Consider the following 26,379-nt stretch of genomic DNA (forward strand, 5'->3'; position numbering starts at 1 on the left):
TCTCTTCCATCCATTCTAGTTTCCCTCCACATACCATCATTTCTTTTTCGTCCACAGCGGAGGACACGGGATGGCAAGCTAGTAGAGACATAGGAAGCTCTAGCTACGCTTGTTTAGGAGCGGAGCTAGAAAATTAGTTCATCGGAGTCACCGGTGTCGAAATACACTAATTTTACATAATTTTTTAGTATCATCTTACTTACCTAAACAATATAATAATGGATTTTGTCGAAAATCATCGGGGTCGGCTGACCCCGATGATTGTAATGTAGCTCCGCCCCTGCGCTTGTTACCACCCTCCCTAGACAGTAGCAATGAGCACATGAGCTAGGCTTTGGTTAACCATGCTTACTCCATCTTTTCGATTTTGCTTATCTTTATAAACTAAATTTTAAATTTTTAACCTTACATTTGAAGTTAATGTTGTGCTTTTTTACAGAAGTTTATTTTTGAGCTTTGGTGTCTAAAAATACATATATATATAAATTTTATTCATAAATTATTTTTTATTTATAAATATATCATTATGTCGTTATCCTTCAACCATTCCCACTACGAGGCAATAGGCATTCCAACAGCTTGGAGCTAAGAGCGTCTCCAAGAGATGTCTAAAATTAATCTCTATAACCAAATTTTTGAAATTAGACTAGAAAATATATCTCCAACAGGTTACCAAATACATTCCTAATATTTATTCATGTCTAAAATTAACTCAATTATATCATGAATTTGGGGCAAAAATATGGGTTCCTAATACAACTTATTTATTTTTAGATTTCTGTTGGAGGAATGTGTCATTTTTATACCTAATATTTTTTTAGATGAATATAATACAAGTTTTTGGATAAAAAATATTAGCATTCTCTTGAAGATACTCTAAGGAGGAGAGGCAAGTATATCTACACGAATACGCGAGAGATTCAGCCTCCATCGATATCACAGAGGCAGGTTCTTTTCATAGGTAAGAATTAGCCTATTAGGCTTACACAAAACGAGAAACATGAGTAGCATATGATTAATCAAGAATTAAATATTAAAAAGTTAAAAATAGATTATTTAATTTTTAATGGGACCTTAATATAAAAAATTTTCACACAAAACATGTCATTTAGTGGTTTAAAAACATCCTAATGGATATCAAGGGAGTAGTTAATCTTATTAGGTAGTTTAGAATGAAACCACATATACGACTATACGAGGACAAGGGAATGGACAGGGGAGAGGAAGAAAAAAGTTAGGCAAAGATAAGAAGATTTATGCCGATTTTTTTTTGTCAAGAGCCAAGAGACACTAATCTAGGGTGTGATGGTTTTGTCTTAAGTCAAATGGCACATTTACAAATAAATTAATTTGTGAACAAAAAAATTTTATATATGTACAAAAAATTTTATATATGTGTTTTTAGTGATCTAATAGCCAAGGTTACAAATACATTACGATAAACATTAAAACATAATTTAAATTTAAAGTTAAAAATTCAAATTTTGGTTTATAAAATAAGTATAAACGAAAAGATATGGTGCTAGGCTGCTAGCTTCTTCCCTATTAACGGCCGAAAACCCTATAAACAATCTTACCCGTGACAAAGAAAAAAGAGCTGTTGTTTGTTTGGGCTCGGTCGCTTGGGTCCAAGTGCGTAACCAGGGCGTCCTGGTTCGACCGCTTGGCTGAGATACCTTTTGGACTCGAGAGGCCAGGGGTAAAACTTGTGCGTCTGCCGCTGAAACCCACATGGTACGGTGTGCAGCCGTACGTCGGGATCGCGGGCGCCATCTCCTCCCATCAAATCTCACCCGCCGCAACAGTAGCACGTCAGCTTGTCACGCGCCCACACCCCCCCCCCCCCCCCCCCCCCCAACACCGAGACAACTGAACACACCGAGCCAGCGCGAATGATGAAACCCCACAAGGAAACAAGCAGCATCGCAGCGGCAGCCTTTTTACTCGCCCTGGCCCCTAGCCCCACGGCTCGCGAGTCGCATCCACTTCGCGCATACGCTAACGCCCAGCTTTGTTCCACACGAAACGGAAAGCGGTCGGGCCGGCACAACGAGCAAAAACACATACGCGCAACACACAAGCACAACGAGCTATAGATGGACAGGCCGAACGCTAACGCGTGCATGCATGGACAGGACAGCGTCATGCTGTCGTGCAATCGAATCGCAACAAAAAAAACAGACGAGCAAGCTCCAGTACTACTGTCTGCGAGCAGTACGTGACCAGTGCACTCAGCTAAGTTGTTAGGGAGAAGTAGGATGTACTAGTAACAACACAAGTAGTCTTTATCATTACACAACAACACGGTGCCATGCGCGCGCATCATTACATCACGTACATGGACATGGCGTGTCATTACATCAAGCATAAGCTGAAGCTAATTAATATTGCATTTACACGGCCTTTGAGCTTAGGTTAGGTTCAGCAGATCGAAGACCGTTGGAAATGCACAACATCTCGCCGGGATCTCTGTTAATAACCTCCCAGCCATGAACTTACACCATGTAGATAGTTAACAAACTAGTGACACGCGCTATCGATAGTGCCGGTAACAAGTGAGAATTGTCGACACTGGTAATTAACTTTAACTAATTATAGCTAGTAGTTAACACGATCGATTCGGGCAGTATGGTATGCATGCATGGCGTCGTGCTGAAACTTGACATTGAACTTGGCTAGAACTGGCATGGGGACGGCGGGGAGAAGAGGCCGTTGCGAGTCCAGAGGTCGGCGAAGGCGTGGAGGATGAGAGGGTGGTGGCGCGGCGAGTTGAGGGAGAGGAACTGATGGAGGAGGTCGTTGAGGTCGTCCCACGCGTAGATCTCCTTCTCCACCACCATCTGCACCATCGACTCCCGGAAGTCCTCGTACGGCTCCGCCGACTCCACCGCCACCGCCACGCTCTCCTTGGCCACGCGCCGGTACGGCGCCTGCTCCTGCAGCTGCTGCTCGTCGTGGCCGCCCTCGACGCCCCGGGCGAAGGAGGAGGCGGCGCGCCTCCGCCGCCGGCGCTGCTGCCTCCTCCTCCGCCTCGTCTCCGCCTGCTCCTGCTCCTGCTGCGCCGCTGGCTCCTCGAACAGCGAGTTGGTGGTGAACGACGCGGGGCCCCACGAGGAGTCGGTTGAGGTGGCCGTGCCGGCGCCCACGGTTGTGGCCGTGAACGCCGTCGTCGTCGTCGACGTGGAGGAGGCGTTGGGCGACTTGGGCTTTCCCCCGCTGCGGCGGAACGACGAGGACGATGACGAGGAGAAGATCGAGAACAGCTTCGGCCGGCGGCAGTTGCAGCCGATTTCAACCACTGGCGGCTGCCGCGGCGTGAAGCTGCCCCTCCTTGACGACCTGCCCGACATGGACAATGCCACTAGCTAGTGTACCTCCAAGCTCAAAAGCCTTGCACTCTGCACACTGCAGAAGCCAGTGTGCAACTCAGCTATCCCAGCGAGAGCGACGTGTGAGACAGTGAGAGCGAGCTCGGAGAGAGTGAGTTCTTGGAGCTTGGAGCTGGAAGAGGAGCTAGCTAGTGGTGCTATATATTAATGGGGCGCCATGTGAGAGCGCGAGGCAACGATTAAATGAAGAGTAAAGAGAGATCGACATAAACAGTGAGGCGGGAGAAGAGAGCGAGCATGTGAAGGGGATAATTAGAGGTGTAAGGGCAAGTGTGTGGGTAAAAATAAGCTTGGACAGTGCAAGAGGGAAAGCTGAAACCTGAGAAAGCTAGATATGTGAACATGTGTACAGTCCAGTCCAGTCCAGTGCTACTCCAATGTGTGTGGGGGTGTGTATGGGTGAATGGTTTCATGGCACTTCTTCATGCATGGGTGCAAAAGATGTTCAGGTTGAATCCCTGGGGGCGGATCATGTCAGAGAGGAGAGCTGCAGATGTAGTAAGCTGTAAGCATAGCATGCATGCCTATGGCTGGTGTGACTGGACGGGGTGGTTAATTTTTGTGCGGTAAATTCTGAGCTGGAGTGTAGGGGAGAGATGATGACTGATAAGAGCATCCCAGTAGCTTATCTAAATTTCGTTATCCATATTATGATTATTTAAAATTATTTTATTCTTCATATCTCTTTATATTTCAGCAGATCATTTATATATGACATCCGCCATATCTCTTTAGAAGAATAGAGAGAACATTCAAATATAAAGTTTCTCTCTCCTAATGCAGATGACGTCCAAAAATAGATGATGAGATAGATGTTCTGCTGGAGCTTAATTTTTACTCTTTATTCTCTATATCTAGGATGGAGAATGGAATAGATGTGCTGCTGGATGCTCTGATGATACATGTTATGGATGGGGTAAATTTTTTTGGCACGATCGATAATAGGACGGGAGTCCGCTCTGTTGGGGTTGACTAGCTGTCCATGTGAGGACAAGCTGGCCATGCTGCTGGCTCAGCCTCAGCTCATGCTTGCCTTCTCTGTGAGTGATCTTTTGGTTGTTTTCTATCTCACCACTTGGCTTAAAATACGTTCCTTGAAAACAGGGTCTATGGTTCTAATGGTGATTAATCTTTGTAAAATAATCCATAGCCGCATTTGGCTTGCAGGAGTACTAGTAAGGGTATGGTGCTACAGGACAAAACCAGAATACAGTAGAGAGGGGTAAAAACTCAAGCAGCAAAGGCTTGCAAGCACCAATGAGCGATGACGAAAATCGCATCCAAGATCCTGCAATAGATACCACACATAACTGCAGCACTCAATACTGTACATCATGTTTCACTGTTGAGCAAAATGAAGAACAGCACGACGTCGTAGATGTGCATGGACTACTGCACCAAAACGATTACTCTGTACTACTACAGATACGTGTACTGTGTACAGCAGTAGAGCATATAAATCTACTCTGGTTCATATGGAGTACGTACATCTTTATGGGGTACATTTCCTCCATGCCTGTCGACTTCTCTGGGATAGATTTCCTTCCTTTCCATTCATGTGAACCTATATATCTTCAGAGTTCAGAGAAAGTTTGTTGAACTATCTGTGCCTCATCATGTCAGGCACTACATATAAGTACATGATGCAAAACCGGGTGGTTGGTTAAGTTTGCATATCAACGACGATTTGCAAGGCGTGTTCATGTGCCAGCAGCACCTGCATGCATGCAGGGCTGCATATAAATGAGAGAAAGGAGAGATCTCGAACACAATCTACAACATTGATGAGGTGCACATCTCACAGCTGGGCACTTCGAGGAAAATTATGTCCTTAGAACTGCACGCTCATGCATGGAGTGCGGCCTAGCTAGCTACTCTCATCTCTGCCGCATACATAGTCACCTACATAGCTAGAATTTGCCGGAAACGTACGTGTGCACGCGCATCACGGCGTCCGCTGCAGTGCTGCACAGTGACCTCACCATTTTGTTTCCTCCTTTCCATGGCCGAAAGGAGAAGAAAGCTAGCTGCAGCAACCTTGGATAGCACATAAGTTTCACCAGTGTAGCAACCTTGGATTGTTCACTCCACCAAGATCGATCGCTTTTTTTTCCATGTGCAATTTCTACTTCCTTTTGATGCTGAGAAGTAGTAGTAAAAACCTTGGGATAGGATTCACGCGCCAATACCCTAATCATGGCCACATGCATGCGCTAAGATTCGGTGCCACGGCCAGCTGCTGCTGCAAGAGAATCGCTAATCATTCCTGGATCCAGAAGAATTTGCCAGCTAACCGTGCAAATCTGAATTAAGGATTAGTTTAACTGAACCAATGTACTACACTGATGTACCTCATGTACTCCAGAAATCAGGTCATGGCAGCACAATACGGCATCTGCGAGCAGTCAAATCCAGATCACTGCATACGCATCTTCCCGAAGCTCGTCAGTCTCTCTCGCATCTCTGCATGCGTTGGAAGTTCAAAGGGAGAAATAGAATAGAAGGCTCCATTCATTTGCCAGTGCTGCATCGGAATCGCACGGTGATCTCGAGCGTGTGGTTAATTTAAGGAGCTGTCGGCCGCGGCTCGATCGGTCGCGGAGCTCGATGACGCTGTGTGTTCAAACGAAACAGCGGGGAACAGGGGCAATATGGGCTAGCTTAGCTGGTCTGGCTAGCAAATTGGTTTAGCCCATGCATCCATCTGCTAGCTGTTGAGTCGTCAGGTTTTAAGACCTGTCTAATCGATCCCAATGCACTGACCAAACAGAGGGAGAATTCAATACTGATCAGATCGTCTCGCCATAGGGATCAGGTTTTTAATTAGCAGGACACCCTACACAAGGAGAGCGGTGTAGTTAATCGTTCGCGCCATGCATGCTACTGTGGTTTTGAAATGGCAAGTGTGTACCAGTGGTACTGCTACATGTATGGCTAGGCAAGACATCGCATTCAATATTTCAGTGCATGTCTAACTCCAGTGGACTCCTAGTGGACTAGTGGTGCGGTGCTAGGACACAGGTTTAGTTCAGCTAAAGGCTCAAATGGTTATGAAGGCTTGTTTAACTACATAATTTGTTGGTAATTAAGGACAAGTGGCAAATACGATCCTCAACTCTAAATAGGCACTAACTGACTAATATATGCGACACTACATGCTACAGCTGTACTTGCGATGAACCCAATCAGTTAAACCGTGAACAATGTATCACAGTAGCGTACCGAATGACCATCTCATTTTTTTCGCTTCTGATTAGGGTTATAAGCCAAATTTTACATTTTTAAACTTAAATTTGTAGTTAGTTTTAAAGTTTTTTATCATAATTTGTTTTTCCGTATTTGCTCTTAAGTTGTTAATAACATGTTTATAAAAGTTCTATTCATAAATTAGTTTTTATTTTTAAATATATCGTTTTATTTTTTTTCGTAATCACCCAAACGACGACCATCTGGATATTTTAGATAGAGAGGTGAGAGGAGTGCCATGGATAACGTCCCGAGTTTTACAACCGGTTGAACGCAACCACTCCGATTTGCACGCAGTACTAAAGTTGTGTGTGCCTGAAACTGGGGGTTCGTTTGCCACTGGCTTGCTTCAAATCTCCGGCCCATTCCTTGATATGGCTTTCGGTGGACCATGATAAACAGAGCCGTCATGGGCCAAAACAAAGTCTTCAGCTTGGATCGTCCAGAAATCGAAAATTAAGGACTGTCTAATGGAACTCCCTTAACCATTGGTCAGATCTTGATTCGTATCTCTCAATCATAAAAATGGGTACAGCGACTACTTTAACTATTAAAACCATGCAAAACAACTCTGTCTGATGTTTTGGGGGAAGTTCTTACTAACAAGGCATCCATATCTATACCATGTCATTTGATGACCGATAGGCCTACCACGTGTATGCTATGTAAATGAAAACCAGCCTTAAAACAGTTGAGAGAGTAGTTTTACACAATTTTAATAGTTGAAGTCGTTATACCTGATTTTGCAGAGACATGAATCATATCCGACATAGAGCGAGTCATCCGACGTAGAGCGAGTCAATTGGACTTATTCCTACTAACGCCTTATCAAAAACATCTTTATGGGTTTGGGCCTTTTTTCATCTTAGGGCCCGTTTAGTTCCTAATTTTTTTTAAAAGCATCACATTGAATCTTTAGACATCTAAATAGAGCATTAAACATAGATAAAAAACTAATTGTACAGTTAGAGGGAAAATCATGAGATGAATATTTTGAGCCTAATTAGTTCATAATTAGCCATAAGTAATATAGTAACCCACATATACTAATGACGGATTAATCAGACTTAAAAAATTTGTCTCGTGGTTTTTAGGCGAGTTATGAAATTTGTTTTTTTATTCGTGTCCAAAAAATTCTTTTCGACATCCGACCAAATATCTGATGTGGCACCCAAGAATTTTCTTTTCAGGAACTAGACAGGGCCTTAGCGAACGTCTCTAGGAAAACATCTGGGCTTGGCTTAGGACCCAAGGACTAAGAGCAGGTACAGGCTATAAGCCAGCTATAATCATATTTTAAGAAAATAAGAGAGGAGATAGAAGAGGAGTGAACTATTAATTAATTTGTAGTCAGTTACGGCACGGGCTTTAATACATAATGTGTGTATAACATATGAGACATGGTGGTATATATTTTATAGGTAACTATTGTATGAATTGGTTATTAAATTAGCTAGTAGTTGGCTATATTAATGAAACAATGAACTTGCTCTAAACAAAGCGCGTGCTGTCTCTTTCGATCTGACCATTTGGGCTTATTGCGGACAAGGATATGCTGGTGTTGACTCATATGACTGAACATGTGCGGTCAATCTAAAGACTGGTAAAATGAACGGGCTCTGTAAATGGTTCTGAATTCCGCATTTGTATCGTACTCTCCGTGCAGGTTCAGTAATTCATTTGAAGGTACAGAGCATCACTAATTTGTGAATAAAATTTTTATAACAAGCTAAAAGCTAAGGTCGAAAAAAAAATACGACTAAAAACACAAAATCAACTTTAAATTCAGAAATAAAAATTTTAAATTTTGGTTTATAATTATAAGTAGAAGTGAAAAGATAGAGTGGTCTTTCCGATGTAGTAAAATTCAGAAGTTTAGAACTGCAGAAAAAATTAGAAAACAACGAAAACAAAAGGGATTAAACAGCCGATTTAGATAACCCAGAAGTGATCTCAACTGAAGTACAACTATGAACCACTAAAAAAACCGCAAGTTATTTTCTGACGAACGGGATAAGCCGCCGGCACATATAGTCGAATGTGCAACCGGACGAGTGGGACTGTAGGAGTAGCAGTCGAACCGTTTACCGCAGCTCCGGTCTTCTGTGGACACAAATAAACCTAGCATTTTCAGTGTCGTTAGCAGCCTCGCTGTACAACGAACGGCAAAGACTTGCTTCCTTCTGGCCTGGCTCATCGGACATTGCAATCGCAGAATACAATCCTCTCCCAGCTTCCACAACTTTTTTTTTTTGGCGCGCTACCTCGCTCGGAGTAGCCGCGGGCGCAGTGTTGCTGCAGAAACAGGGGAGGATCGAGGAGATGGGGGAGGATACCCGCATGGTGCTCGCCCTCGCGGTTACCTGCGGCGTCTTCGTCGCGCTGCTCTCTCTGCTCGTGGTCGTTCTTCTCCGTCGGTGGTGGCGACGGCGCGAGGCGGTCGCGTCCAGCCGCGGCTTCGTCCTGTTCGGCATATGTTTCAATGACAAGCAAAACCAGCAGCTGCGCGTCGTCAGGCCGTCCATGGAGAGGAACCGGCGGTGGCCGTCGCGGGAGCGCCACCCCAGCGAGACAGGGGGCGACCAGGAGCCCGACCAGTGCGAGCTCGAGAGGTGGAAGAGGATGTTCGGGGGCCCGGCCAGGAGCCTGTCCACGATAGACGAGGGGACGGAGAAGGGCACGACGCCAATCACCACGCCGGCGACCTCGCCGGACCGAAGAGACGCCCGGTCACTCCAGATGACATCCGTCGCCGTGCAAAGTTAAGACTTCTGTTCGTTCGTTCAGTTAAAAAGAAGAGAAAAAAAAAACTTCGTTATGCCGCTAGTTTCTAAGAGCTGGTTCGAGTCCGTAGACAAATTGGAACTCCAAAACAGGAATGGTATAGGAAATCATGCAAGATATATCGTTTGTTGTTTAATCTGTTATCCGTCGTAGGCACCATATTGTATTTTTTTTTCCAGTTTTATCTGCTCGTAGAAGATATTTCTTTAGTTAGAAATATACGTGAGATGATCTCACTCAACATTAAGTCATTGAGCGCAGCGTCATCGTACTACACACAGATCATATCATCGTACAAAATTGAATGTGTCAACGTTTACAATTTAGTGTCAACGTTTTTTTAGAGTTTTTTTTATCATTAGTTCCATAGGTTGAAGCACTTAAGAATGATTTAAACATTGAGATTTTAAAGTTCAACCAAACAACCATGAAAGTTTCTAAAAATATTTATGAACTTTGATAATTGTGTCATCTATGTCTCTAGAAATTTGTAGCTTAAAATGAGGCTTGTGTAAAGAACAAAAGGAGAATATTATTAAGAGTAAAATGAGCCATTTTTTTGTTAGTTTAGGGTTGGGGAATGAGCCAAAAAAAATAGTTTATGGGGATTAAAGCGATCCAATGAAATAGTTGAAATTTTTATTAAAAAGTAAATCCAATATAGCTGCTTAAATATATGGGCTAGCCTACTAATTCTTCTTAAATACATGGCTAACTTAGGCCTTGTTTGATTCAACTTAGGATTATTATATTTGGAGTAAGCCAAAATAAACAAAATGATCATTATAATATATTACTATAATCTATTAAGCTCATCCAAATATGCTTTTCTCAGATTATTAGGTGGCTAAACACTCAATGCCCTTGAATACTTTAAAATAATTATCTACATTTGTTATTTATTTCTACTTTAGCTTATAATAATCTAGCCTACAGTAATCTTGTTTAATAATCTACATTGACATGATCCTTTGCTAAAATAAATAGGGCCTTGGATATAAAATGATAATCCATCCGTTTTTTTTATTTAACATCGTTTGACTTTTGGTTATATGTTTGATCATTTCATCTTATTTAAAAAATATATTTATAATTGTTTTGTTTTGTTATGATTTGATTTATTGCTAAATAAACTTTAAAAATAACTTAGAGTTCTATGTATTTGCATGAAATTTTTATATAAAATGAACAGCCAAACGGTCAATGATGTCAAAAAAGCTATTGGAGTAACAAATTGAAATATGTGACCCCAACAAATGTCAAATACAAGTGCACCGGCCAGCCAGGCTTGACTCCCTCGTAGTAGCCGGAAAGAGGACTGTTTGCCAGTCTCTTCGGCTCTTCCGGCAAGTACAACTGCACAAGTCTTGAAATTTGGCTACAGGTTTGACTCACGTGCATACTTCAGTTACTACCCACTACTACTAAATAAAACTGCAATGAACGTTAAATTCGTCACGAATGAAACTATGTTTTGCTATCACGAAAATGATAATATACACATGAAACAGTCTGAAGTATGTACAGCACAAACTAAAACTAGCCATTTTTGTGAAAGAGAAGCATCATGCGTGCGTGCAATGCAATGCTGCAGCCTGCAGGGTCCGGTTCATCACAAGAAGCCGTCCACATGGCACCGCGTCGCCGTGAACCCCAGCGCCACCGCCGTCGCGTTGCTCGGGTCGGGCACCCTGATGTAGCAGTCCATGTCCGGCCTGTACTCGACGCTGTCCACGAAGATCATCGCCTTCAGCCGCACCCTCGTGTGGAGCTTCACGATGATGTTGAAGAACCCTCGCTCCTTGTCCCTCCTGAACGCCGTCGCCGCCGACGCGCCGGTGAGGACGCCCTGGCCGCGGAAGCTCGGGCGGATCACCATCGTGCTCTTGCGCCCCTGCCGCATCCGCGGGAAGTCCACGTACCCGAACCTCTCGCCGCCGTAGAGCGCCACCGCCTCCAGCCGCCGGTACAGGACGGCCTGGTCCCGGTTCGGGTTGCGGATGCTGACGGCCACGGTGAGGTTGTACCGCAGCTGGTCCTGCTTCCCGTCGTTGCCGAGGTCGAAGCGGGTAAGCTCAGCCGCGTCGACGTAGGCCTTGAGGGCGCTGGGCAGGGACACGAGCCAGAGCACCAGCGCCACCACGCCGACGGCGATGGCCACGATGGTAAGCACGCGGAACGCCCTGCAGCAGAGCGCGTACGGGTCGGCGACGCGTCGGCTCGCTGCGCCGGGCTGCTCGACAGGAGGGAGAACGGGCACGGGCGGGCCGTGGAAGCGCTGGTCGAGGTGGTCTACCTTGTGCTCGCGATTCGCCATTGCGTGATCATTCATTAGCTAGTGAAGTGGTGAGCGAGCGAGAGGCGCATCGGTCTCTCTCAGGTAGGAGCAATATATGTACGTGCGTGGGATTTTTTTTTTTTTTTTGGTGCGAAACAGGGGCGTGCGGCTACTGTTTTCGCCTTTTCGGGGATACTGGCGCGCGTTGTTGGACTGAGGTCGGGGGGGATCGGGTGATCCGCGGCTGGTTTCTGGAAGGAGCAACGGATTCAGGCGATGCGTGCAGATGTCTAGAGTTGAATAACGGAGAGGAATAGGCGGCCGGCAGCTTACGTTGACAGTTGACACTTCACACTTGGCAGTTAGTAAGGTACTAAGGTTTGACTAGCCGGTCTTTGTTTCCAGCGCTAACAAAGGGATAATAGTGATATGGTTCTCTGTGATCCATAGCCCACAAAAGAGTGAATATTAGCCCCACCTGTTCCACAACAGGACTGATGAAATTGTGTATAAAACGGCCGCGTGATTCTGTGGGCCGAAACAACATGAAGCGTCTACACCGCGGTGGCCGGTGGGCCAAAATTATGGCCATAAACGATTACTCTAAACTGGGCCAGAAGAGCCCATATAATTGGTCATTTTAACTTGGCCATTGCCATTTCAGTATTTCACCGCGTCATGCGGCGGAGCATTGACCAAAATTCCGAATTTAATCTCAGCACAAAAACAGCATGTTAGCTCGACCAATTATCTTCTGCATAGACCCATATAGCTCGGTTTATTCATTCGCGCACATATAAATACATGGAAACGAAAGAATTTTTCTACAAGCTGGAAAAAAATTAAATAAAGCATGAGAGGCAATGAGACATTGTCGTGTCGTCTTCAGCCGAGCAGAGCAAGGCGTCAAGAGTTCACGTCGCACTTCGTGAACACCATCGTCGGCGCCGCAAACGCGGCGCCGCTGCCGGAGCTGGGCACCGGCAGGTTCAGCGTGCAGGTGATCTTGCTCTTGTAGTTGTTCATCCTGAAGCCCCTGACCTTGAAGCCTAGTCTAGCGTACACCCTCAACTTCACCTTGTAGAACCCCTGCGCCGTCTCCCTCCGGTACGTGCGCTCCACGTCGTCGTCGTCAACGAGCGCCGCGCCGCTCAGCGCCACGTCGAGCTTGGCGTCGCTCTTCTTATCGACGTAGAACGGCTGCAGGGGTTTGAATCCGAACCGGTCGCCGTCGTAGGACGCATGCGCCTCGAGGTTCCTGTAGCTGATGCCGAAGCGGTTCGGGTTGCGCACGCGCATGCCGACGGTGAGGTTGTACTCGAGGAGGCCGCCGCGGCGGCCGCCGGTGCTGTTGAGGCTGAAGCGGGACAGCGTGGCGGTGTCGGCGTAGGCCTTGACGGCGGTCGGGCGGAAGATGAGCCAGAGGACGATGGAGGCGGCGCCGAGCGCGATGACGGCGACGGCGATCACCTTGAAGAGGCAGCAGAACAGACGGTGCGGGCCGCTCCGGCGCGGCGGCGGGGGAGCCGTCGCGCCGTAGTACGCTGCCGCCTGCGGCGGCGGTATCGCCGGACCGTAGTACGCGTCGTTAAGCGGCGGCTGCGGCTTCCCGTAGGCCGCCATTGTTATGGCTACTGATCGAAGAATGAACAATTAATCTGCTTGAATTATAAGAGGGAGATTCAATGAGTGATGATGAATAACGAAATCCGGTAGCAGTTCATATTTATACGCTTGCGATCGAATGGGAAAGAACTTTTCCGGGAAGCGCGTTCATTTTTCTGGGTTCTTGACGCGCTCCGCACGAGTCGGTTGCGCAATCGCGCGGGAGACTGACCAGTCACACAGTGTTGCTTTCTTGTGTTCTCCTTGAAAAGTCGGGGTAAGGGTAATAACGAGACGGAAATGGGAAGTTTCATATGAACGCGCGTCGTGCAGCGATTGCGATGGCTATTGGGCACTGGCCGATGGCCTGATGTGGGTTGAAATTTCGCCGGAGCAACTAGGATCGCTCGCCGCACGCGTTCTGCGGATGGATTAACCAGGTTATGTATTGTTTAGTTCCCCCATCTCGTAAAGTCTAAAGGCCTGAAGCTATCAACCGCGTATCACAGATTTTCAGAATTCTAAAACACGTAGGCCGTGTTTTTTATTTACCAACCTTTCATACGTGTATTGTCTCGTTTTCCGTATACATAATCTGGAATTGCTAAATTGTATACGTTTTAATATTATTTTATAAACAATTACTTAAAAATCGTATCAATCTATTTTTTAAATTTTTATAGCTAATAACTACGGGTTCGTAGTACATGTTTGCACCACCCGCAGCTTTGAACTGTTGCTGTTCGATTGTTTTGTAGGCATAAGCACCCATGTTTATTACCACGTGCCACCAAATACCGAGGCTAGTGAGCTCAAATTCGCAAACATTTTCATAATCCCATCCTATGCTGTCAGATAAATAAAAAGCTTGACCTATGGGAAGAAAGTCGAGCATGTTTTAGATTTGCGTCGTACTGAGTTTTTCTTTTAACAAATTTAGCAGCATGACATATCAAAGTTTGTAATTTGTTAGTGGTACAAACGTGATAGGGCAAGAGTACACCTCAAAATTTATGAGATGACACTGCATCTATTTATTTTATTATTTTTGATCTAGTTGGAGAGTGAAATTCTTCAAAAAGACTAATTAATGCCCCTTAGGCCGTATGCTTCTAACCCGACGCTAGATTGAAGATATAATTTGGTGTGTGGTAGCTACGTACTTGGGGTGATAATAGATTGAGGTGCATAATGTGTAATATAAAATCAGTTTTTCAAATTCTCTGGGAGATTTTAACAATGGAAAAAAATGAAAACTTCTAAAAAGCTACAAATAGTACGAGTTGCAACTTTATCATTTCAACGTAATTTTTCTCTATTCAGGTTGAAAATAACAAAATAATTGTCTTCAGCAGATTAACAGTTTTTTTAGATATCCTCTATCTATGTCACGTTTTTACGATTTTTACTAGCAAATTACACCTACTTTAAGTATCTTGTAGCAAAAATCTGTCTTTTGTTATTTTTCATCCCGATATGTGTAGATTTCTGCTACGTCGGGTACTCGGGTATAAATGTACAACATAGTCAGCTCCGGCCAGTTAGACAGGATGGAACCGGAAATTTACTAAACCTATGGCTTAAAAATAAAATATAAATCTTTTGATTAAATTTAACTAAAAAATAATAATTTTCCAATAAATTTTGGGGTCAGCCGTACCGCCCGGCCACGGAAGCTCAATACAGGCATGCCTCATGGATTCATGGACACCCCCTCTTCCGCTACTTTAAAACACTGCGGTGTCTCCATTACATTCACTCAACAAACACTATTCTTATATCACTGCACTTATACAAGTACACAACATTGTTGCGTTTGTTACTCAAGCTTAAAATTTGATTCACACCAATGGCAGTTTGAGGTTTATTGATTAGGTGCACACTTATCCGAGGCCCAGTATGATAGCAGAAAATTTCCTGCCCTAAATCACGGGCCCTTCATCTGGACTCCTCGATCCGTAGGCGTTCTCGGACGCGTACGCGACGGCCCAGCGGCCAGCGGCCAACGGCCCACGCGGGTGCACATCTCCCGCAGTAGGATCGCACTCCGTGACATAATCCACCACGCCGCGGGGTCGGCACAGCTCCACGAGCGCGCATCCGGCGCCCATGTCATCCGCGCATCCGCCTCGAGAATTTCAGAGACTCCAACCCAGGATCGACGAGGACACTCCAGCAAACACGCTCTCAATTTCTCAACTGAATAGTCTAATCGGTAAACAGGCTAGAAGCTGATCACAGTACACTCCACCCTGCTCGACGCAGCCATGAGCTTCAGCGCGAGCGGGCACCTCGCGGACAGCATGGTCGCCGACGTGGTCATCAGGCCGCCGTACTTGTACCGCACGGCGCCGGCGACCCACAGGTCCACCGGGAACACCCCCGTCTGGTTGTCGCCGCCGAACGCGCCGGCGTCCCAGGCGCCCGCGTCCGAGCTCCCCACGAGCACGGCGCGCACCGCGTCGGATCGCCTCCCGCGCTGGAACGACAGCGGCAGCGCGGCCCGGCCGAATCGCTCCGCGCGGTAGAACCCCTCCGCCCACAGCACGTCGTAGTAGACGGCCGTCCGCCTGCTGGGGTTGCGGATGGTCAGCCCGGCGGTGAGGTTGAAGGAGAGCACCGGCCGGGGGCTCGCCCTCGTGTTCAGGGCGAAGCGGGAGAGCGTCGCCTCGTCCACGGCCACCTGGATCGTCCGGGGCCGGTAGATGAGCCAGACGAGGAGGGCGACGAAGACGACGACGGTGCAGGCGGCAATGAATGCCCTGACCAGGACGCGGAACGCGCTCGGCGGCCGGCGCTGATCCTGAGGGTATGGAGGAGGAGCGCCGCCCCCGTGCTCCTCGACATGGAGTTCTTGGCCGGAGTACATGGCCGGAGCCGGACGCAGAGATGGGGTGGCGTGACATGGTAGCATCTGGAGAATGGAGATATAGAGGATGACGTTGTCGACGGCTGATGCTGATGCTGATGCGAAATCCGTGTGCCAAGGCAAGACAAGAATAGACGACACCTTCGAGGCTTGTAGCAGCAAACACGGCGACAAGAGACAGCCAGGTTTGCTGGTATCGGATGGTGGAAAGCGCAATTGCGCAAAGGCATAGTAATTGTAGCCCAACTGGATATGAGTGCGATTCCTTTCTTTTTCAGGCCATCAAAGTTAAACAACAACATATTTATATATATATTCTTAGTGATCTAAAAACAAAGCATGAAAATTAAACTATGATAAAAAAAAACCACAAAACCAACTCACTAAAGTAAAAAAAATTAAATTTTGGCTTAGAAACATAAGCAAAAACTTAAAAAAAAGGAGGGTGAAAGAATGTACTGGTTGTGCGAGCAGATGATCTGCACATTTTCTGGATTTCGGGAGAGCTCCACAAACAAAAACAAAGAAATATCGTATCAGACCAGTCCTTCCGTTAGCTTGATTATATAGATTTGCATCATACTTTGGCATGTCTTATTTCTGTTCGAGAGTCTGGACTATTTACAAAATGTACCGTAAAGAATGAAAAATAACGAGATGCAAACATGGGACCAATGGATCACATGATGTAAATAAGGGTGACGTGATCAAACAACATTTCGGGATGCAGAGCACAAGCTGAAAACAAAGTAATATGGTCAATGCTATGCCCTCGTATGGGTATTGTACTCACATTGAACTGCGACTCGCTTCATCATTCATCATCCCTTTAATACTTTTGGCCAACCAGATTGCTGTTTCTCGGGGAGATACCTTATCCTTCCCAAATGGTTTTAGAACAACGGCAAGCTCCTCCAGTCTGTTGTGCTGCAGTAAATCCGCAGAAAGCTCCAAGAGCCCTTCAAGGGCCTCGGCTCGCTGTCTGAAGGACTTGACATCTAGTATTTCCTTCGTTGGAGTTGCCTCCTCCTTGAACCCGTTGTTGATATCAGTAGTAGTAGAATTTACTTCAGGGGTAGTAGGAAATTTTACAGCATCCGAACATGTTTTCGGGCTAACAGTGTTATTTTCCGAAACATTGGGCTTGGGAGCAGCAGAATCAGGAAGTCTATGAGGCATAAGATTATTTGACGGGATGCTTCTTGTGTCCAACTCTTCTCTCACCACGTTGAGAAGTTTGCCAGCATCTGAACTTTGGACTCCCACTTCAGCATTCTCTGCTACCGCCTGCTCACCACAGACACGGAAACTGCTGTGCCTTATGACATGTATGACATCCTCAATTGGAGGGTTCAAATGAGGAGATGATGACCTCTCCAATGATTGGATAGGAGGGGATCCTTTGTCTAGTGCATAGTTTTTTGTTGAAACAAATGGGGCAATATCTGCTACGGATGAAAGAAGTTCTTGCACTGTAAACTTATCCTCGTCATTCTGTACAGTGACTGTGGAAGTGCTTGGTGCTATCTTACTGCAGGGCACGTTGTCCTTAAAGATACATACCTGCTCAGACATACCAGAAGATGGCCCCAAGGCTTTGTTGTCACAAACATCATCATTAGTAGCCATGCTCTTCTGGAAACTGGTGGTGTTTAGCTCTGAACTAGTCGTTGCTATTAGGTCATGTTTTTGTATGGCAGTGTCAGGGATTGAGCATTTGCAAGATGAAGCCAACTGTGTTGATGCATCCGGTTTAGATGGTTCAGACTGCTGGATACTTTCAGCATAACCAATAGTGGAACTGGAACAAGCATTGCTGTCTTCTTTGATAGCTACAGCCCTAGGTGGAGCAGATTTTGCCCGTGAATTGCCAGCTTTCATCTGTACACCCCCAAGAGGACTTGGAGGAGCTATTGGAAATCCTGGAGGCTCAATGAGATCACTATCTGGACCATGGATAGGTCGGCAAGGACTTTTTGCGCGCTCCTTGATGACCTTGTTGTGAGCTCGTTTTGTCTCAGTATCTAGTGGACTCTCTGCTCCCAGTTGCCTACGAGGGGGGATACAATGGCGTCTAGTAAAACTTGGTGGTGTCCTGTTCTTGGCCTTTGCAACAGTTGCATCAGCCTCTTCCATGGCCTTCTTGGCAGGGTCTGGCTGCAGCGGCTCATCCTCTTTAATTTTAGCCTTTGGAGAATGTTCAACAATAGGGGACTGCAAGATAGTAACTGAAATATTAGCAACACAAAGAAAGTGGGTTTAGCACAAGAAAAAGATCAATCCTCACCAAATGCTTCAAATGAGGAGATGGCTGCATCCGTTTCACAGGTTCACAGGTGACCTTTGCTGATTCACGTGATGTCACTTCACTGGATCTTGAACTGGAGATGTCACTGCTATGCTTTGAATCATCAGACAATTGTTCTCTACTACTAGGTGAAAGCTTTAAACGGGTAGCTCTAACAGGTGAATTATTTTTCCTGAGCTTGCTCTCTTCTCTTAGAGTTGTTAGTATCTTCTTGATTGTTTTTGGCTGCTTTATCTCGTTTCTAGGTCGTTGATCGACATGTATGGATTTAGATGAATCCTGTCTCTCTAGTTCAGGACCCACAGCTTCCTTAGTGCTTTTAATATCATCCGATCTGGAACTTTTTTTCACTGGCACATGATCAGTAGCTTCCGCAACTTCAGTATCATTGGTGTTGTTGGAACTCGTTGATGGTCCTGATGTGTTCCTTTCACTTGATTGTATGCTGTCTATATCACTTCCAGAAATACTACTACATTGACTCCCAGACATGCTTTTCTGACTGCTTCGTGAGCTGGTAATGGGTTTCTCCAGTGAGTGAATGGGATGCGCTACATCAGCAAATGGGCGGTATTGATTAACATAAGGTTGCAGGTATGGGTTTTTCAGAATCTCGGATGCCTGTTTACAAAGTGTGTACATATACTGTCAAAGTCTAGTAAATGCAACAAACAGGTACTGCAGGGAGGTTTCTCTGTGCATGATAGCTTACTGTAGGCCGATGTTCAGGACTCTTCCTGAGCATGCTTTTGATAAGTGTTTTCCTGCATTCAACAGCAAAGAGACCATTTTTAGCTAACCACATGGTAGAATCTCATCTCGATATGAAAATAGAAAGGCGGAATCATGTGTAATGGAGCTGCTATCAGATATCGTTTGACTTGGAACACTGAAAAGTGAGAAAGACAATGAATCGAAGAGTTAGTTTTTTCAAAAAGGACACAAACAACAGATATGACTATGAAGAAGAATATTGTGGATTGTTTTAACAAGAAACATAAGAAAAGCAGAGACTCTGCATATGACATTATTACCAATGCAGATATAGTGAATGTGCACTTACATAGATGAAGAATAGCATGGAGGTAAAGGGCCAATGGAGGAGCGATTTATCTTACTTATTAGTCCAGCCATATCCTGAAACAAACATGTGGATAAATTGAAGATTAACTGAGCTTTTACAATTTTGAGTTAAACACCATCCTTCTGGAAAACACTATGCAAGAATACACATATATATTTATTAAGAAAATAGTATTTTTTAAAGAAAACACAAGCTATGCATTCAATAAAATTTGCTTGAAGAGATTACTAATTTCATCAAGGTTTTCAAACAGTATTTCTAATTGAATTGTTCAAGTGCAAATGGATTTGCCTGAAAGCAAAATATTCAAACTTAGGAAAGAGTAGTAGACCTCTTCAAATAAAAAGTCCATGGTATAAGATCTACATCATTCACATAAGTCCAGAAAAAAATTTCCTGGATGGATCATGAAGAACTCTGATCCAAAATGCTACGAACCTGAAAAAGAAACTCATCCTTCTCTTATACAATGTGATATGGCATGTGTGTGAAAATTCACATGCACAGAGATAAAGAGAGGACTAGAGGAGGAAAAGGATAGGAGGTTCTGCAAAAGTCACTGTTGCTAATACAACAGTGACTGTCTTTGGCCCAGAGTTCACAGTAGCACCTCAGAAGGAGGAATTCAATGCTCTTTATTGAATTATTTTTTAATTCTTAAATGGAGCATGTAAGCAGTAATATACAATATTATCCTTCTATTAGGGGCTAGGGCAGCCATTAGGAACTATCTGCATTTAATGAGTGCACCTGATTTCCAACAATCTATATTGTCATGCTTGCTAGATTGTTATTTGGTTTGTCACATCATGTTTGTGCGTTGTGTGCCACAATAAAAATAACTAATTTGACCATACGCAGGTGAAGTTTGTGTGATATGTCCATTCTCTTTAGTCTTAAGATATATGCAGTCAATGTTTAGAAGTTAGAGTTCTCATAAAAAAATGGCATCATGATATATTTAACATTTTCCAACAGCATGTAAGACGAATAATGTATGATTGTGTGGTTGTCCAAAAATGATAAGTCAACAAGTACAAAAAAAGGTAGGAGCACAATATATGTGACACTAATTAGAGACATGACTAACTCTTGTATTAACATTAAAATATCATTCGGCGGATAATTTATAGGTATCCAAATAGAGTGGCAAAACTCATCCCTAGCATGCCCAGAAACTTCTAGGTAATTATAGTGACCTGGGGGAATATGATCTGGTAAGAACTTACAAATGCCTTGAACGCAGGTCGATGAGCAGCCATCTCGTACATACAACATCCTGTGCATACATGTATCAGTCAGAAATTCATTCTTCCAAACTTCTACATATGAGCAAGGGAATATTACCAAGAGACCATATGTCTGACTTGAATCCGTAAGGGATGTCTGCAAGCAGCTCTGGGCACATATAGTTTGGTGTTCCCACAACCTAAATATGCATCGTGCCAAAACACAAGATTTTGAGAACATAAAGGCATTTACCTAAAATAATGATATGGATTAATTCGACATGAGTTTCAACATTCTGGCTGTGTAAAGCCAGTTGTTGATATAGAAGCCAGATTTCTATCCATTATCTAACAAAATGTCTTTCAACATTCCACGCAGGATTCCAAAAGGAAAGCAACAGAATGTGCATGACATAAGAGATAGTTACCGAAGAGGTTAAATCATCTGCCTTTAAAGTCTTAGCCAGGCCAAAATCCCCTGCAAACAAACTAGAGATATTTAAACGCATAAATATGAGGCAACACCAGAATTATTTGAAGTTGTATGGTAAACTAACCAAGACGGATGTCCTGATCTTTCGTAAGAAATATGTTTGAGCACTGCATAAAAGGCAAGGATAAAAAATTTACTGTTTGCTCGACAAATTAACTGCAAGCATCACTGCTTTTTGTAACATACCTTGAGGTCCCGATGCAAAACAAAGTTCGAATGCAGGTAGTCCACGGCTAGTGCCAATTGAGCAAACCATTTCAGTAGTTTCTGAATGTTAATCACAATAGTTAGCACCCTTTTACATACTGTTCCCCAATGAATGTGGGGGAAGGACTGAAAAAGTTGTGAGTACCTCCTCTGGAAAGTATGTTCCATTTGCTTTCTTCATCAGTTCAGCCCTGTTAGAGACAGCTGCAGTGAGATAACAGTCAAAGGAAAATGTACCGGAAAAACTAATCCCCCAGGCCCCAACCCATAAATCACACTCACATATCACCACCTTCACAGTATCCCGTCACAATGCAAACATAGCAGCCCTGTTAAAAGCCATGAAATAAGCTAAACAAAGATGCCAGAAAAAGGAAAATTCACATATCGGTACATATTCCTCAAGAGCAAACCTTCTCAACCCATGCTTCCTTGAACTCAACAATGTAAGGGTGTTGCAGGCGAGCAATAAGGGCCATCTGCATATATTTTTAAATTGCTCAATGCAGCACTGAGCGATGAACTAACAAAGCCGAATGTTTCTCGATTTTCACTGACCTCTTGATGGGCAGACTTGCGGCAGCGCTCTGTTTGCCTAGCGAGCCGAATTTTCTTTAGCACATACCTGCAAGCTAGCCAGATGTTAACTACCTCCCTTTTAAGGGAGAACAGAATCAAAAACGAGACGCATCATACTTTTTCTTCTCGGTTTTGTGGTTCACGAGGATGGCAGCACCAAAGGCGCCACGGCCAATCTGCTCCATAACCTCGTACTGATCCATCCGTGAATCCATGGTTCCCAATCTCTCAACACAACCTCCGCAATTTCACGGCAGCAAATCGCACTTGCAGAACTTCAGTCTCCAATACCCAATCCCCACATCTCCTACACGCAACAGCTCTGCCTCCACTCCATAAGCGATTTCTGCAAGAGCATTGGAAAAAAAATATCATAAGCGTAAATCGAACAGCAATAGCATACGCTTTGCATCAAAATTTAACAAAACATACTCCTGTTCCATCCAATAGAATCCTCGCACCTAAATTTACTCAAACGACAACAATAACCGCAGAAATCCAACAGGACCAACAGGAACGTCAAAGCCTCACAAATCCATGGCCGACGTTTCTCGCGTCTGTACTACGCACAGGAAAAGAGGAGCCACCCTCACGGGAAAAAAAAAAAGCCAGAAGCTTAGCAAAACGGTACCGCACACAGTTCCCACCAACCGCGCGCCACTGCCCTAGACAGGGACCTTACCGCTGCTCTCCCCACCGACATTGGCCAGGATCGGAGGTCTCCGGCTACGCCGCTCCACGGCGGGCCGTGGGGCTCCGGTCCCCGCCGAACCCCACGGCGTCGTGCTCGCCGACGACGCCTCTGCTCCGCCGCACCTGGGCTGAGAGTTCTCGCTGCTGCTGCTGCTGCTCCTGGTGGTGGCGGCTCGTCGCCTCCTTTGGGCGATTCGATTTGATTTGCCTCTGCGCTGGCTTTCTCGGTTTTGTTCTGGCGTGTGTGCTTTTGGTTTTTTAAATCGCCACTGTGGGTGGGGGAAGGAGCGGCTTATATACGCCATGGACGCCGCTAATGATGAGGGGGTTAATACTTAACAGTGATGTGCGGAGGGATTAGTCGCTGTGATTAGCCAACGAGCCGGCACCCACGCTGTGTGTGATGTATCTGATGCATCAACCCTTAAGACGAAATACTCCATCTCTCACTGAACATCGAACGCCATTGTTTTTTTTATACACGTTTGACTATTCATTTTATTTAAAACATTTACATAATTATTAATTATTTTTATATCATTTTATTTATTATTAAATATACTTTTATACATATATAGCTTTATATATTTAAAAAAAGATTTGAATAGGACGAATAAAATATTTATAAAAAAATTAACGGCGTTAAATATTTAAGACGAAGATAGAATTAAGTACTTTAATAAATAAAACAATTTTGATCGAACTTCTGAGCTTTCGACGACGAGTAATTTTACATTAAAATAATTTTATAAAATACGATAAATTTATAATACCATGATAACATTTTTTAGAAGAACTTATGTGTATTATTTATGTTGTATTTAAATTAAACGTTTAAGAAATTCGATGCTCCTAAAACAACAATATTTTTAGCCGGAGTACTTAATAATCACTTAGACCTAATTTTTGCATTATTGTTCGCAGCGACTGCAATATAGCTAGAACGCAAAGACCTTTCTCCACAAAATCAACTAAATAAGCTCAAACATTAACTGGTTTTGATGCTAGCTTTGCTATGTGAAATATCAAATATGGAGTATTTAATAATCGATATTTTTTCCTCCAATACAACAGCATCCACAACTGATCATAAATAAGAGCATGCGACTAACGGAAGCTTGCTATATATATTGTGCATTGTGTTGTTTGCAATGTCACATCACAATGTTCCGTGCCCTATAATATGCTTCATCTTGCTTGCTACGTTGAGCCAACCATATTATGATTGATTCCTTTTATTAGGTTCGCGTGTGATCAATGCTCCATTTCCTTTTCTTTTCTTTTTTTCCCCTTTGCCTCGCGGGAACGGCTCCAACTGGGACATCATTGTAGAACCTTTCCAATCGATTTAATAATGACCATTTGTAATTATTTTTTTGAAGTGAAATGCTCAAATTTTTGATACGGCTGAAAACTATTACCCCCGAGCTTTTTTACCATTCTCGAAAAATTATCTCAAGATACCAGTATAAAAAGTGTAGTAACTTAAGCTACCAAAAATTTATATTAAAATTTTTGTTAACTTAAAATACTTTGCTCTTTTTTTTTCAATCGGTGGAGCTCACGAAGCACACAAGTCTGGAATTGTTGATCTATGGAACAGTCCATGATTAAGGTCCTGATTAGGAAGCATCGGCTGCCAACCTCTTACAAAATCTACATAAGCTAAAAGTTCTTGTGAACAATGCTCAACTTTTGAGAATCTAATTATAGAATCTAGAAAATAAGTTGAAATTTATAAGTTGAAAAACCATGTTTTCTACTAAATTATCATTAGAAGTTGACTTCTCACGGGCTCTTTCTTGCAATATTAAGCTCGTAGTGTAGATCAGTTTTACACTTGTACTCTTACATGTGGACTGTATGTCTGGTCTGTATGGGCGTGTTCTTAAGTGATATATGAGGAAAACTTTTTCCTTATTTTTCGCTCGTATATTTCCTAAACTGCTAAACGGTGTATTTTTTAAAAAATAATATAGGTAAAAGTTGTTTAAAAATTTTAGATTAATTCATTTTCTAAGTTTATAAAAAGTTTATAAAAGTTAATACTCAATTAATCATGGACTAATGACCTTCCTCGTTTTACGTGTGTCGATTAGACATGTTGTCATTGCTATTTGCGAACGAGACAAAATTTAATACTCAATTAATTAATCATGTGTCTCGTAATGTCAGTGCTTGCAATTTTTTGGACCTACAAAAGGCTAACCACATTCTAAATTAGCCAAAAGAGCCTAATAATGCAAGTTAGGAAATGGGCGAAGTGATGGATCAACGTCCCCTTGCTACTAAAAGAAGCCTTGTGCTGGTGGAGTATATGCTAATGCTCACTTGTCCACTAGTAGTTTACTTGGATTAACTAAGTGTAAACTATTTTGTTTAGAGCCACTTCAGTCAGATGCACACAAAGAGGCTGTGGCACTAGTTGTCGGCAATGCCAGCTCATCGCTCAGGACGAGAATTTCTGTATGCTCTGTCATGGCGGTCAACACTTAACAGAATTGACCATCTTGAGTTTATTGCGAGTCACAATATTCGAAAAGGCAGTGTGGCTGCCGAACCAAGAGGAAAAATGCATATGCAGCTTATTAATCTAAGAACCTGGCTTAGCAACCAAATTTTAAATTTTAATTCTGAATTTGATTCTGATGCTTTTTAATCACTTCTAGTTTTTTTTTAAAAAAATTGCTAAAAAAATATGTATGTGAAAAACTACCCCTTTCTTTGGTCTCTTGTCAGCGTAGACCAAACGATCAGTATGTATACTCAATATCCACAGCTAAAGTAAACTATTGTTCAGTTGTAATATCTCATCAGCTCTTGTCTGACTGCCAACAGGGTGCAGTTGGTTTTTATCCGCAAATCTGGTTTATTTTAGGTTAACGATGCTCTTTTATGTTAGTCCAACACCAACAGGTTAGTGAGCTAACCCTTCTAAGAACAAAGGTACCCTGGTATTGAATGGTCGGAAAGACAAGGACCTGCCTTTTTAATGGCAACTGTTGATCTATCTGTGCTCTCCTCAACAATGACCACTCACCGGTTCCACACTGACAACAAGGTTCAGGGCTAGGGACGCAGTAACAAGCAGATGAAGCCATGAAGTATGATGCTCCAGTACTATGGACAGAGCCAGGTAATACCCATGGTAACTGTTGTTCTGATCAACTAATTTGCAAGATTTCGAAACTGTTCTGGCAATTGAATTCCGAAGGATGAGTTGCGTGAGTTCAATTTAATGGCGAAGAAGAGTCTGAACTTGCAGGCTTAATAGTTACAGGCACAGTAACGGCTGAAAGAAAAAAAAGATCAGCTGCTTCAGCAGCTCACAAACTCTGCAGAAACTAACGTTGAATTCTATGGCCCATCTGCAGTGCAGATATGCATCAATATGATATGGGCCATGGCTGACAGGCTGTCCATCAGATTAAGCACAAATTTCAGATGGACAAGCGCAAGCAGTGGATAAGGTGACAGTAGTGATTACAGAACAGATCTGCATATATGCATGTGACATTAGTCATAGTAGATTCGAGCTCCTAATGTTGTCTTCACTCCCCATGCTAAAACACAAAAACTTTGGCATGCAGTGCCGGTCCAGTAACCATTCCTGAT

At 43.8% G+C, this 26,379-nt stretch overlaps 6 protein-coding genes across 8 annotated transcripts; 1 reads left to right on the forward strand and 5 right to left on the reverse strand.

The window, feature by feature from the left end:
• Positions 1 to 2,252: 2,252 nt before the first annotated feature.
• LOC102702799 (transcription repressor OFP8) lies at positions 2,253 to 3,532 on the reverse strand. Its single transcript, XM_006645003.3, has one exon. It carries the CDS (start codon positions 3,348 to 3,350, stop codon positions 2,676 to 2,678), a length of 675 nt encoding a protein of 224 aa, XP_006645066.2. The 5' UTR covers positions 3,351 to 3,532; the 3' UTR covers positions 2,253 to 2,675.
• Positions 3,533 to 8,718: 5,186 nt separating this feature from the next.
• LOC102703079 lies at positions 8,719 to 9,706 on the forward strand. The gene has a single exon (XM_006645004.3). It carries the CDS (start codon positions 8,958 to 8,960, stop codon positions 9,399 to 9,401), a length of 444 nt encoding a protein of 147 aa, XP_006645067.1. The 5' UTR covers positions 8,719 to 8,957; the 3' UTR covers positions 9,402 to 9,706.
• A 1,293-nt stretch (positions 9,707 to 10,999) lies between these two features.
• On the reverse strand, positions 11,000 to 11,811 carry LOC102703353 (NDR1/HIN1-like protein 10). The gene has a single exon (XM_040521256.1). It carries the CDS (start codon positions 11,749 to 11,751, stop codon positions 11,032 to 11,034), a length of 720 nt encoding a protein of 239 aa, XP_040377190.1. The 5' UTR covers positions 11,752 to 11,811; the 3' UTR covers positions 11,000 to 11,031.
• A 629-nt stretch (positions 11,812 to 12,440) lies between these two features.
• Positions 12,441 to 13,373, reverse strand: LOC102722362 (NDR1/HIN1-like protein 10). The gene has a single exon (XM_040519922.1). It carries the CDS (start codon positions 13,318 to 13,320, stop codon positions 12,604 to 12,606), a length of 717 nt encoding a protein of 238 aa, XP_040375856.1. The 5' UTR covers positions 13,321 to 13,373; the 3' UTR covers positions 12,441 to 12,603.
• Positions 13,374 to 15,526: 2,153 nt separating this feature from the next.
• Positions 15,527 to 16,171, reverse strand: LOC107305587 (NDR1/HIN1-like protein 10). Its single transcript, XM_040529695.1, has one exon. It carries the CDS (start codon positions 16,169 to 16,171, stop codon positions 15,527 to 15,529), a length of 645 nt encoding a protein of 214 aa, XP_040385629.1.
• Positions 16,172 to 16,693: 522 nt separating this feature from the next.
• Positions 16,694 to 23,016, reverse strand: LOC102703633 (serine/threonine-protein kinase Nek5). Of its 3 annotated transcripts, none has more exons than XM_006645007.2 (15): positions 22,754 to 23,016; positions 22,189 to 22,417; positions 22,051 to 22,117; positions 21,906 to 21,971; positions 21,775 to 21,821; positions 21,638 to 21,683; positions 21,472 to 21,552; positions 21,350 to 21,392; positions 21,221 to 21,270; positions 20,911 to 20,992; positions 20,793 to 20,842; positions 19,543 to 19,616; positions 19,192 to 19,243; positions 18,459 to 19,100; positions 16,694 to 18,385 (listed from the first exon to the last, which is right to left on the reverse strand). In XM_006645007.2, exons 2-15 carry the CDS (start codon positions 22,284 to 22,286, stop codon positions 16,961 to 16,963), a joined length of 2,823 nt encoding a protein of 940 aa, XP_006645070.1. In that variant the 5' UTR covers positions 22,287 to 22,417; positions 22,754 to 23,016; the 3' UTR covers positions 16,694 to 16,960. The 3 variants fall into 3 exon arrangements, with proteins under 3 accessions (XP_006645070.1, XP_015699157.1, XP_006645069.1); XM_015843671.2 differs by lacking the exon at positions 22,754 to 23,016 and adding an exon at positions 22,533 to 22,640; XM_006645006.3 differs by lacking the exon at positions 22,754 to 23,016 and adding an exon at positions 22,504 to 22,640.
• Between the last annotated feature and the right edge of the window lie 3,363 nt (positions 23,017 to 26,379).

The sequence above is a fragment of the Oryza brachyantha genome, chromosome 1 (genome assembly GCF_000231095.2).
Source record: "Oryza brachyantha chromosome 1, ObraRS2, whole genome shotgun sequence".
In the NCBI taxonomy this organism is placed as follows: Eukaryota; Viridiplantae; Streptophyta; class Magnoliopsida; order Poales; family Poaceae; genus Oryza; species Oryza brachyantha.

What these genes read in the sequence shown, in the direction of transcription:
- LOC102702799 (XM_006645003.3), bottom strand. Translation starts at nt 3,350, where the DNA reads ATGTCGGGCAGGTCGTCAAGGAGGGGCAGCTTCACGCCGCGGCAGCCG.
- LOC102703079 (XM_006645004.3), top strand. Translation starts at nt 8,958, where the DNA reads ATGGGGGAGGATACCCGCATGGTGCTCGCCCTCGCGGTTACCTGCGGC.
- LOC102703353 (XM_040521256.1), bottom strand. Translation starts at nt 11,751, where the DNA reads ATGAATGATCACGCAATGGCGAATCGCGAGCACAAGGTAGACCACCTC.
- LOC102722362 (XM_040519922.1), bottom strand. Translation starts at nt 13,320, where the DNA reads ATGGCGGCCTACGGGAAGCCGCAGCCGCCGCTTAACGACGCGTACTAC.
- LOC107305587 (XM_040529695.1), bottom strand. Translation starts at nt 16,171, where the DNA reads ATGTACTCCGGCCAAGAACTCCATGTCGAGGAGCACGGGGGCGGCGCT.
- LOC102703633 (XM_006645007.2), bottom strand. Translation starts at nt 22,286, where the DNA reads ATGGATTCACGGATGGATCAGTACGAGGTTATGGAGCAGATTGGCCGT. An exon ending in GAACATACTTTCCAGAGGAG is followed by an intron (nt 21,553 to 21,637) that starts GTACTCACAACT and finishes ATTAACATTCAG; the next exon opens with AAACTACTGAAATGGTTTGC. An exon ending in CAGATGATTTAACCTCTTCG is followed by an intron (nt 20,993 to 21,220) that starts GTAACTATCTCT and finishes ATGCATATTTAG; the next exon opens with GTTGTGGGAACACCAAACTA.